At 50.2% G+C, this 12,696-nt stretch overlaps 1 protein-coding gene across 6 annotated transcripts in view; it reads right to left on the bottom strand.

The window, feature by feature from the left end:
* The window catches only part of LOC119178190 (ATP-binding cassette sub-family C member 4), a 2,441,444-nt gene that overhangs the window by 355,925 nt on the left and 2,072,823 nt on the right, over positions 1-12,696 (bottom strand). For 4 of the 6 annotated variants that reach the window (XM_075869787.1, XM_075871549.1, XM_075870529.1 and 1 more), the window contains one exon: positions 5,441-5,638. The exons of the other annotated variants lie outside the window; for them this stretch is intronic. In XM_075869787.1, coding sequence (XP_075725902.1) covers positions 5,441-5,638 — 198 coding nt within the window. The remainder of the gene's footprint in view (positions 1-5,440; positions 5,639-12,696) is intronic. 6 annotated transcript variants of the gene reach the window in all.

Below are 12,696 nucleotides of genomic sequence, written 5' to 3'. Positions count from 1 at the left end.
CACCTCATGCGTGGCGTGAAAGAACAACTTTTTGCTGGTTTGGTGCACAGTCCCCCCAAGAGTGTTGCTGAGTTCCTTACAGAAGCGGTAACAATGGAGCAAGTACTGCACCAACGGTCTGCCCTGTTTGACCGTCAAGTGAATGCTGCCTCAACTCCCAAAATTTTCGCCACCCCTAATAGCAAGAGCCCCGAATAGATTCGCGAGATCATCCGATCTGTTGTCCGGGAAGAAATGAAAAAGTTGTACGGGACAAGGCAAATTGATGTTGCTTCTATCACCAGTGTCATCCGTGACGAGGTCCAACAGGTGTTGCATGCCCATCGTTTTCCGCCGATGTCAGTTGATCCGGAAACGGCTCCTGTGTCTACTGACAGTCGCCATCGTACGTACGCGGAAGCCTTGCGATCTGCCACGCCCCGTTCTGGTCAAGGAGTCCCGACCCAGCCATTGCCGCACGTCCCGATCCAGACAGTGCCGCACGTGCCGATCCAGACAGTGCCGCACGTTCCGCTTCAGACACTGCCATACGTCCCGATCCAGACAATGATGCCGTCAGTCGCGATTCAGTCGGCGCACGCTGGTTTGGAAATCGATGGTCGCCGTGCACCGACGCGCAAGTCTGATCTCTGGCGTACGCCGGACAGACGACCCCTCTGCTATCATTGCGGCGAGGCTGGTCACATTTACCGCGAATGTCCATACCGGCAACTTGGCCTGCGTGGATTTTCCGTCAATTCACCTCGTCCCCAAATTGGTCAAAGGCCGAGGGATATCGAAGAGTATCTCGCGCAACAGCGTGCACCCTTTACACGACGGCAATCGCGGTCACCGTCTCCGAGGAGACCCGCAGCCACTGGGTCACGTTTCGGGGTGACGGCATGGGAACGCTCTCCAAGCCCTCGTCGGGAAAACTGAAGGCAGCGGCTTTCGGGGGCAAGGTCGCTGGGACTCAAAGTGCGGAAGACCTCCCATCGACGCTTGCACGCAACACGGAAAGCATTCAATCAGAGAATAATCGCAGTACCGAGGAAACGCCGAAATCCACATCTGAACCCAGTGACCGCGTGTCACTTGACATACCTGTGCTGATTGACGGTTTTCAAGTCAACGCATTGATAGACACTGGTGCAGACTATTCGATTATCAGCGGGAAGCTAGCGAAAGATCTCAGTAAAGTGATTACGCCGTGAAATGAAACGCGAGTTCGAACTGCTGGAGGACACGTTGTAACACCACTGGGTCGCTGTACGGCAAGAGTGAAAATTCGTGCGTCAACGTTTGTGCTCAGCTGCCTCGTTCTGCGCGACTGTTCACGTCAGCTGATTATCGGCATGGACTTTCTTCGGGAATACGGTGCCATCATAAATCTTCGTGAGCGCATTGTGACCTTCTCGACTCAAGGCGCAACAGATCGAGACGCTGATAACTGCCGTAGACCTGCGCTGCGTGTTGCTGACGACAGTGTGACGGTGCCACCTCGAGCGACTGTTCCCATCGAAGTCATTTGTGAAGACCTCCGGGACGGTGACGTGGTGGCTGAAAGCAACCTATCACTTCTGCTACTCCAAGGTGTATGTGCCGCCCGAAGTGTTGTGCGTGTCCGTAATGGACAGTCGCAAATAATACTTACGAACTTCAACTACGAGCACCAGCATCTTTTCCGTGGAACCACCGTAGCCTATGGAGACCCTGTTGCCGACGTCACGGAGTGCTTCGCGTCCGAGGAAACGCATGAGGATGAAGAATTTCTAGACCACATCGACATTAATTCGACGCTGTCAAAAAAAAGAAAGGCTGCACTTCATAACCTTTTAAGGGAGTTTCGGTCTTGCGTCGCCTCTTCTTCCAAAGTCCGTCAAACACACCTCACCAAGCATCGAATTATTACTGACGATGACGTCCGCCCCATCCGGCAGCAGCCTTATCGCGTTTCTTCCAAAGAACGTGCGGCTATTCAGACACAGGTAAAAGATATGCTCGATGACGGGATTATTCAACCATCCAACAGCCCTTGGTCCTCGCCAGTCGTTCTAGTGAAGAAAAAAGACGGAACGCTGCGATTTTGTATTGACTACAGGAAGCTTATTAGCGTTACGAAAAAAGACGTTTACCCGCTTCCACGGGTAGACGACTCTCTCGACAGATTACGACGCGCGAAGTATTTTTCGTCTATTGATCTGAAGAGTGGCTATTGGCAAATCGAAGAGGATGAACGAGACCGAGAAAAAACCGCGTTTGTGACTCCAGACGGACTTTACGAATTCCGTGTTCTTCCCTTCGGCCTCTGTTCTTCCCCAGTTACTTTCCAGAGGATGATGGACACAGTTCTCGCTGGCTTGAAGTGGCAAAGCTGTCTTGTCTACCTCGATGATGTGGTCATCTTTTCCGAGAGCTTCGAAGAACATCTAAAGCGTCTGAGAAAGGTTCTGGACGCCATTCGCACAGCTAAACTCACGCTGAAACCCCAAAAATGCCATTTCGGCTACGAAGAGCTGAAATTTCTGGGACATGTCATTAGTGCAGACGGAGTGCGACCTGATCCAGACAAAACGGCTGCTGTCGCTGCCTTCCCTGTTCCATCAGATAAAAGAGCAGTACGCCGTCTCCTCGGCTTGTGCGCGTATTATCCCCGATTTATCGCCAACTTCTCGAAGATAGCTGAACCTCTTACGCGACTCACCCGAGATGACGTGCCTTTTACTTGGAGCGCAGAAGAAGATGCAGCGTTCACAGAGCTACAGCATAGAATGCAAACAGCCCCTGTTCTTGCCCATTTTGATGAGGACGCTGCTACAGAAATTCATACAGATGCCAGCAACGTTAGACTTGGCGCTGTCCTTACAACGACACGGTGGCGTTGAACATGTAATAGCTTAGGCCAGTCGTACTCTTTCTCGAGCCGAGATCAACTATTCCACATCGGAAAAAGAATGCCTCGCAGTCGTGTGGGCGACGACCAAGTTTCGGCCTTACCTCTACGGTCGTCCCTTCAAAGTGGTGACTGACCACCACTCGCTCTGCTGGCTGGCAAATCTCAGAGATCCATCCGGCCGTCTCGCTCGGTGGAGCTTGCGTTTGCAGGAGTTCGATATTACGATTGTGTACAGGTCAGGGCGCAAACATGAAGATGCCGACGCGCTTTCTCGAGTGCCTGTGGGGCACGCTGTCAGGGGTTCCGAGGATGAAGATGCCTTTCTCGGAGCAGTCAGCGATTCCGAATTTATGTCAAAGCAGCAGCTCAGACAGATCGTCGTTGTCTTTTTTCACACCTGGATCTCAACCAAGCATATCATGTGGCAATATTGTTTCAGCGCGCGAACAATGAAAAAAGGACAGGGTAGACAGAAAGAGCGCTGACTTCCAACTAACATTTATTCACAGAGTGGCAAGAGTATATACGTCTAAAAAGGATGATTACAGAGCATGAAGGTAAAAAGCAAGCCTAATATACACACCAGTAAAAAAGCACGTGTGACGGGTTCTCTATTACCCATCGAGCTACCTCACCGGCCGTTCAAGAAAATCGGCATGAACTTACCGGGACCTTTCTCGACGTCGAATTCCGGGAACATATGGATCGTCGTAGCTACCGACTACCTCACTACGCCAAGACAAGGGCCCTGCCCAAAGGCAGTTCCGCTGAAATAGCAGAGTCCTTCGTTGGTAACATCGTTCTGTGTCATGGAGTTCCACAGGTCATCTTTACTGACAGAGGTACGGCCTTTACGGCAGACCTAGCTCAGGCGATCCTGAGGTACAGACCAGACAAGCCGAGGTACAGGCCAGACGAGCCACCACCAGACCACCGCCTAACAAACACGGGCCAGTGGCCTCACTGAGCGTCTTAATAAGACCATCGCTGATATACTGGCTATGTACCTTGACGTCGAGCACAAGACGTGGAATAAAATCCTTCCGTACGTGACCATCGCGCACAATTGGGCCGTCCAAAAGACGACGCAGATGACACCATACAAGTTGGTCTAAGGAAGAAGCCCTGCAATGACACTCGACACTATGCTTCCAAACGTCGCTGACGAAGAGAACATCGACATCACCGCCTAGCTTCAGCACACTGGAGAAGGTCGTAAACTCACTGGTCTCCGTATTAGGAATCAGTTGGTGGCGGACAGCCATCGTTACAATTCTCAACGAAGCTTCGTCGAGTACCAGCTTGGGGACCATGTCCGGGTATAGCCTCCAACACGCCCAATTGGGCTCAGTAAGAAACTTATGCTACTCAAACGTCGAACAACTCTGCATGGTACTTAGGACTGTGCAGAGTAGTTCGACGTCTTGGCTCACTCAACTACGAGGTTGTTTCTGAGGGCATTACGAACTCACAACGGCGCCGTGCTCTACGAGAAGTCGTCCATGTTGTGCGCCTCAAACCATTTCTTGCGCAAACTTGAAGACTGTATTTTGTTGTTGTTGCTGTGCTTTATTGCTTGTACTTATTGTTTATTTTCTTCATTAATGTATTTAGTCTTTTGTTGAAACATCGGGACGCTGCTTTTTTCTGAGTGGGACAATGCCGCATTCTCTCCTCATGTTTTGTTATCCCCCGGTTTTACTGTCAGTAATTCTCAGCGCAAACCATGCCGACACATTTCGAGAAGCTTTGGGACGGCAGCATATCATTTTGCTCAGATTACGTCCAGTTCATGAACAGTGCAGTTTATTCTGGAACCTTCATTGCTGCTAGCGATAACGCTAGAATATTCGATGGCAAGTGTATAAAGCCCGACACGCCTCGCTGCTTGTGATTTGGTCGACGGCTGACGCTCTGTTCACCGGTATCAGTGCCAGTGTCTTACTTTTGTATTGCTCAGCCACAAGTTCGGCCCGAACAAACAGTTTCTTCTTCGACCTGGAGCCTGCTCCCTTCGTTCACGGCACGACCCCGTGACAATATCAAAGTACCGCCATCCAGCAGACATTCCAAGGACTAAACGAGAGGTGGCTACCTACTACTACTACTACTACTACTGCTACTACTACTACTACTACTACTACTACTACTACTACTACTACTATTGTGTAGATAAGAAGCAGCGAACACTAGCGCTGACACTGTTGGCGACGCTGATACTGGCACTCATCGAGCGAAAGCCGAGAAAAGACGCCCTTGACAGAATTGCGAACGCGCAATCGAACGCCTACATAAATGGAGTAACCAGTGAACGGTCGCGAGCAATCGATTTTTTGCTAGCAGACGCTGCATGCGTCGAACTTGCGAGGCGAGACAGGGGGAGGGGCCCGACAGTTTTGCGGGTGTCTTCCGGGCCAGCACGAAACGCGAGCACGCGCAGTGGGGGTGTACTGAGGGACAGCGTAACACAGGCTAGTCAAAGAGCTGCTTCGCATATAAAACGGTTCGTTCCAACTTGATCCGCTCTTGTGAAGCGCATATAGGACACAACAGTTGGTGCCTCACCTTCTCTCTGGCCTTGATGTGACAGCGCAAGTCCTTAAGTACGGGAGGCTCGCCCTTCGCGTATGACAGAGAGACACCCTCAAACTTGACCGCACCATGTTCCGGCCACGTGGCTGGTGGTTTCTTGCCAGGCAAAGACTCCAGCTGCGCCTCTGGTTCCACGTTGCTGTATTCAAGAACACGCTCCACCGAGGTCATCTGCACATATTGCAACAAAATGGCAGCGCTAAAAGGCAAATTTAAAGCTTTTTTGCGCAGAAGTAAAAAAAAATGGCAATACAGCAGCAACAGGAAACATTCAAGAGAAGTTGAAATGGGAAGTAGACTGGCTTATACGTGTGCTGCTCCAGTGCTCAAAGGTGTAGCATAGAACTCGCTGTGCACTTGCATCACAGCTTACCACAATCGTCAATCGTGGACGTGTTTGATTGTTGTGTGCATGGAGCAGTTCGTGATTGCATGTATGCAATCGAGGACGCTCGAATGAAGGCTTTTTGGTTATGTGTGTTTTCACACAGTAGACAGGTACCACCTTATAGAGTTTTGAACTCATCCAGAAGCACGCATCCTAAGGTTTCGTTCCCACATCCATCACCGCCACAATCACTCCACGCAGTGACCCTTTCACAAGCACGTCGCAGCCGGCCACGATCTTGCCTTCGCCCGGCCTTCCGACTCCCACGACACGGTCTCGCCTCGCACTGCCCAAGATGCACATCCCGAGTTTCTCAGGCGAAGAACGCGACTGACAAAGATTTTGGAAGGAGTTTCAAGCCAGTATCCACAATGACTAGATCCTGAAAATTGACAAGTTTCAATATTCATTGATATACCTGACTGGGGCAGCGAAGGCAGTCAATAAAGGTATTCTCCTGGCCGACGCGAACAATGACATCGCCATTCAGATTCTGTCAGACCGCTTCAATCGTCATGACATGCTTGTCGATGACCATCTCGACAGTTTGCTGTCCGTCCAACCAGTTCGAAGTTCCGCAGACGTGACTCTTAGAAATCTGCAAGATGAAGCCACATTCCGCATCAACGCACTGAAAGGTTTCAGAGTATCTCCACACCACGGTACTGCAGCGTGTTCTTTTAAAGGCTTCACCTTCGGACCTCAGCATCCTTCATCGCCAACGGCAAAAGGGAGCCATGCTAACTGAGAACGCCACAGCATCGCAGGAAGCCCAGTCACAAGTGAAAGACCTCCTGAGCTTCGTGAAAGTAGAAGTAGAGATACGAGAGGAAAACGGTCTCCAGGAACCGATATCGTCTACAAGCCGGACCCCTCCGCAGTGAGACTTGCTGATCCGTCAGCTGCCCTCTCCCTCCGCTGCGGCTTTATCAGTACAACTCCGATCCCCACACTCTAATCCCTGCGTCCTGTGCACCTCTCCAGAACACACTGTTCAGAATCGCTCCGAACGTCTCCATCCGTAAGAGATGTGGAAGAAGCTTCACGCAGAAAAGCCATGCTTTCGCTGCGCCAAACGTAACCTCTTCGCTAATGTTTGCCGCACTGCCAGAACCCTGCAATGGCGCTGATGCACAGGACGACATTTAACTTCGTTGTGGACATTAACAACGCAACAAACTACTCCCAAAGTACCAACAAACCCTCGGCACAAGATGACGCAGCAGGGTCCACCACCACCATTTCTCGGGCCGCAAATTCGCTTTCGACCAGCTTCACGGCCCCTATCGTACCGAGATCGCAGCAGGCCGTGACTTCACTTGTGACCTGCCTCGAAACTCCTCCCGCATCGACGTCGAAGCAAGCAACAACTTCTCCTTCCAGTGGCCTGTCGACACCAACGTCAACCAGAACTCGAACGAGTTTTGAGTGCACGTCGAAAGACCTGCCACTTTCCAGCAATCCACGGCGCTTCAGTGCAAAGACTCGTCCACAAGGTGCGCCATGAAGATCTCAATATCTAAGGCAAACGCTGGGTACACCATGCGCATCGACCTCAAGGACCCAGTTTCCTGTGGTCTGAGCTGCAGCTCACCAACACAATATTTCGTCCCAGACAAAGAGGGCAAGCATGTGTACTTTCGTCACGCAGCACCGTGCGCTTTCAGGACTTGCCCCAGAAGCAACAGTACGTGGAGTCCGACAACTCTCCCTAAACGCTCCTCAAGCCCGATCTTGGCGGTAGGGTCTGTAGTTCGTCTCCTCTCATTTCCAAGCAAGTCAATCATTGACAGTGCGAGCAGCAGTGCTGCTACGAGCCGCGCTCAATCGAGTACGTGCACCCAATGGCCGTATACGATGCTACCACACATTATGAGATGTCGCCTGACACCAGAGACCTGCGCTCTATGTACAAGCCCACATCACACAGCAACAGCAGTAAGCCATGCGCGTCATGCAGGGATCCGGTGCAAACAAGGACTCTCGCTAAGCGAGACACACTGTGATCGCCAAGTCGTCGGGGTACTTCCGCAATGATACTACCAAAAACGCCGCCATCGCTGAGAATCTCGCACCAGTAAAGTAAGCTTGTTGCACGCCGTCATACTGGACACCCACAATGTGTTACCAGCAACAACACACGTGAAAGAACCTCTGCTGCCCTCAAAAGTGGCCGAGATTCTCATCCCTGGTGAGGTCGTCAGGCGAACGAACCAGGATCCATCAGCGTCATCGTTGCCCTCGTCGATCGAGGAAGAAAAGTTCTCGTCGAATTTGGAGTCTTCATTCATATCGGAAGCACCTGCAAGCCAGGCACATGATCAGGAACACATGACACCCGAGGTGGTCAAGCAGCACCTCCAGAGGCTTCACATGAAACGCCAACAACCCAAGGATAATTGATTGATTTGTGGGGTTTATTGTCCCAAAAACTACCATATGATTATGAGAGACGCCGTAGTGGAGGTCTCTAGAAATTTCGACCACCTTGGGTTCTTTAACGTGCACAACAACCCAAGGATAATGCTGCTTACCAGGAAGTCTTCAAAATCTACAAAAGCGGGCTAAAGTCAGTTTTATTCTATTACAAGAAGCGACGCAAGAAACACAAAAGCCACCAACGTGAGTTTTGGCATCTTGTCGACGCTATTAGCAGCGCCAAGCAGAGAAGCAAGCGCACCGGGTCTCGAGACGGGACATTAAAAAAATATTAAGCAGCGCCACCGTGAAGTCATCTAAATACTATAGCTTGAATGGACGGCTTCCCCCGCAAGACAAGCTGCCGCCTACCCAAGTTTCATCGCCGTCGCCAAAGCCATTCATCTCTGTGTAACACCTCCTGGCAGGCTCACTCAAAGCTTTCTTAAAACGAGCGCTGATTTGCCAGCCACGGGAGCGTGTTACAAATAAAAAAAGAAGGGACGGCAGGCACGAGCATGAGCCGTGGGCGCTGGGTCGTTCAGTTGTTCCTTTGACCTTTTTTTTTTAGCCAGGCAATCGGGTCCCAGGTCTCCTACTTCATTTTTCACACTCTCCATGGCGTACTTTGCGGACGAGTCTTTCTAACGAAGCGCCATGTAGGGTGTGGAAAGCAGCAGAATTTTCAGCGTGTTCTCAAAACTCCTTCGACTTGTGGTTGTTGTTAAAGCCGGGAGGCCATCGGAAGCGCAGTCGTCGTTCGCTGTGACGTCGATGTGGGAGGAGTTCTGAGGCTGGCCGAAAACAACGTCGCGGCCGGCGGCGACGTCAAGGCAAGAGGAGTGGGGCAGGTCGCAAGTGAAGTCGAGACCTGCTGCGATGTCGAAGCGAGAGGGCTTGTGAGGGTGGTTGACTGCGAAGTCTCAGCCCGCTGCGACGTCGAAGGGAGAGGAGTCGATAAGCTGGTCAAAGCCGAAGTTGCTCATTCTTCGACGCCGAAGTGAAAGGGGTTGAAAGGTCGATCGAAGACGACGCCACGGCGGGCTGCAATGTGAATGCGAGAGGCTTAGAGTGCAGTGGTAGTGATGGTAGCTGATTTTAGTGGGGTTGGCGGCCACGAATTGGTTGCGCAGTGAGCTCACCCTTGAGGGCAAATGACTTTGTCTTCAAAATTGCTGGCTGCGATCTGGTCGGCTTCTAAGTCCTCAAAGTGAAGGAAAGCCTGGATCTTTCTGTTGAGGTTCATTAGGTGGACATTTTTCGCGATGATACTTGCGAGGAGCTCCTGGCGCCTGAAAGCGGGGGTCGTTGAGTTGGCCAGGCATCGAGTATCGAAATGTCTTTTGTGATGAATGTCCGGTAGAAGCCGCAATGTACTCGGAGTTGGTTCATTGTCAAAGTCAAGGTCTGGATGGCCGGGTGGGTTTTGGCGCCAGAACGAAGTGTGAGAAACGAAGAAGGAGACCCATACCCAATCGTCTGGCTATTTCGAAGGTGACCGGAATGAGTCAGTGAGCCAGCGTCTGTCCTTCGTGCCCGCCACCCCTTCTTCCTCCTTCACTTGTAACAGTAATTACGCTATTTTTAAAAAATTAGGGGGCTCTAGAGCTTTTAGGAGTTCAACGCGACAGCGACAGCCTGTTCCCAGTGCGTACTTCAAACAATTAATGGACGAAATCTTTTCTAATTTGCTATGCACCCACTACGTGGACTTAAATGAATGAGCGCAGTAGCGTCTGTGCCTTTTGAAATGGGATACCGACTTTCAACCGCTGAGCCAATATGATGGTCATGGACGCCATTTTTAGCCGCTGGTGCTTTGTCGTCGTTCGTCGCTGATCTTCGGTCCAGCCCTGTGAGAGGGGGTAGGCCACACTTATCCCTCTGGCTCTTATTTGTTGTAGAGTTTCTATTTTGCTGCTTTTTCAGGAGCCATCAGTGAGGGCCTCTGGTCCCAGCCCGGGCTCGCCCTAGTCGCCCAGCTACCCTGCTGAATCGGTACTATTGGAGCGCTTCCTCCGGAGCAGTGTAAGCAGTTTGCCTGTCGCGCTTGTGCCCCCTGTTGGTGAAGTCATTCGGTTGAGTGAAACGAAGGTGCTTCAAGAAGAACTTCGCAACATAAAGAGAAATTTTCTGGACATCTTGGAGGTGAGGTGCTTCGGCAAGACTGACATACTATGCGAGTCTTCGAATATCTGATGCTGAACTGGTATACTGACTTCTACAATGTGTCCTATAGCGTCGGTGCTTGCGTCGCCGACATCGTTAGCGCCGCGAGGCAATTTCCCTTACTCAGTAATATGTACTGAATAAATAAACATTGTCTTGTTGTCAGCCATGAACGCATCCTGTTGTCTACCACACTCAGTAGCCGTTACCCCATTCACTACATGTGTCAACTGCTCCAAGTACTCTTTCTTCCCAAGAACAATAGTAGATTTGAACAAAGTGCCTGATCAAACTGTTACACAAGACTCACTCTCGCGATTTGAGTCAGATCTTCAATAGTAATCAGTTTCCTTTTCTAGCTGAGATGATGTTTTTTACTTCTGCTAAACAGATACTCTGCTCGATTTGAAATTTGTTACGTTAACGTCGCTTGCCTTTTCTCTTTCTCTAAAGCGCGTGTAGAAAAATATTGATGTTTTTGTTTGTCAATGTTATTTTCGGTAGAGTTCACTTGTTATGTACTACGTTGCCAAGGTCTTGAAGAAAGATCGCAGTATTTGTGAATAAATAATGGAGAAATAAATAATAACGGGCACCCCTTGGCTTGCTCTTCTGCCTCACTAACAGAAGAACAAGAGAAGTATGCACAAATTGAAAAAGAAATGTTACCATTTTAGATGAATGCACCAGATTTCACGACTATGTCTTTGCACAGCCGAGCATTTCGGTGGAAACTGACCACCGCTCACTCAGGCGATCGTCGAGAAATCGCTTCAATAGTGTTCATTACGTCTTTAAAATATGAGGCTGACACTCCAAAAGTATTAGCTTCGGGTAAAGTATAAACCACGAACCGAGATGTATATAGGAGATGTCTTGGTTTTCATCAAAAGAGAAGGTGGCAGAAGAACAACATTTTCAACTAAATTTTGCGAAAAAATTTTCAGGCTCAACGGAAAAAGTGCAGCTGTTCAAGCGTGAGGAAAGTCACGAAAACAACCTATGTACCCTGAAGAAATATGTGACATGGCCAGATGACAGAAGGTTGGTCTCTAAACAAATTTGAGCTTCCTGGTCGTACCCTTACGAGATCCATGTTGAAGATGATATCCTCTTCCGATCCAACCGACTATTCCCAGCAGCATTAAGAACCATGCCCTTGACCTCCTGCATGCAGCCCATGAAGGAGATTAAAAGATGATGCAATGTGCTAGAGATGTGATGTTTTGATCTGGCATGTCAGCAGACATTCAAGACAAAGCAGATTGATCTCTACTCTGCAGGAAACATAAGCCCAGGAACCAACGACTACGAATGATGAGCCACGCTGAACCCGAACTACACAGGAAAACAGTTGGCATCGATTTCTACTGCCACAAAGGAGAATATTGGGTCATTGTCGAGTTCTAATCGTTTCATTTTGAGGTTCTACGCTTGAAGCACACGACCTCTGAAGCCGTCATTATGTTCTGCCAAGTAGTCTTCGCTGCTCACGGTCTTGCTCGTAAGCTGATTAGCGGCAACAGACCACTCTTTAACAGCTACAAATTTTCTGAATACATGAAACAGTGTGACATCGAGCACACCACATCAAGGCTGCACTATGCACGTTCCAATAAGATGGCGGAACGAGCCGCCCAAGTGGTGATGAAACTTCTTAAGAAGACTGCCTACGGGGTGGAAGAGCTTTGCGACGCGTGCTAGAGTGGAGAAACACTCCAAGAGACAGGCTGTTGCATTCCCTAGTCCAGCGACTGATTGGAAGAACAACAAGAACACAGTTGCCTGTTCACACCAAGCTACTAAAGCCTAATATCGTGCCTCCCAAGCAGGTGACGGCAAGACTGGAGGAGATTTGCCAGCGACATTAGACTTGCTGATACAAAGGCGCAAAAGACCAAGCATGTCTACATCCTGTATGAGTGTATGAGCCCTGGCAGGCTCGCCAAAATTTGTGGGCAAACTGTGGGCGCAGGTTAGCCAGATGAGGACAGAGGACGTTCGAGGACAACGAGAGACTTTTATATACACGAAGACGGACAAAGGGATACAGACAACATAAACTCACACAGATATACACGCGCTCACGGTCCTACGCGGAAGGGAGTTAACGTTCTTGTTCGTCCACTCACGTTCTACTCTTGGGGCGTGAACGTTGCTCTTCACCTTGAGCTCTCTGGTAGTCAGGAGGCGCGATGCCTGGTGCTTGCGGAGTTCCTACCGAGGCGGGGCTCGGTCTAGAAGATAACCGCCA

Source organism: Rhipicephalus microplus, chromosome 1 (genome assembly GCF_043290135.1).
Source record: "Rhipicephalus microplus isolate Deutch F79 chromosome 1, USDA_Rmic, whole genome shotgun sequence".
Taxonomy (NCBI): Eukaryota; Metazoa; Arthropoda; class Arachnida; order Ixodida; family Ixodidae; genus Rhipicephalus; species Rhipicephalus microplus.
This window is presented reverse-complemented; position numbering and strand designations above follow the sequence as displayed.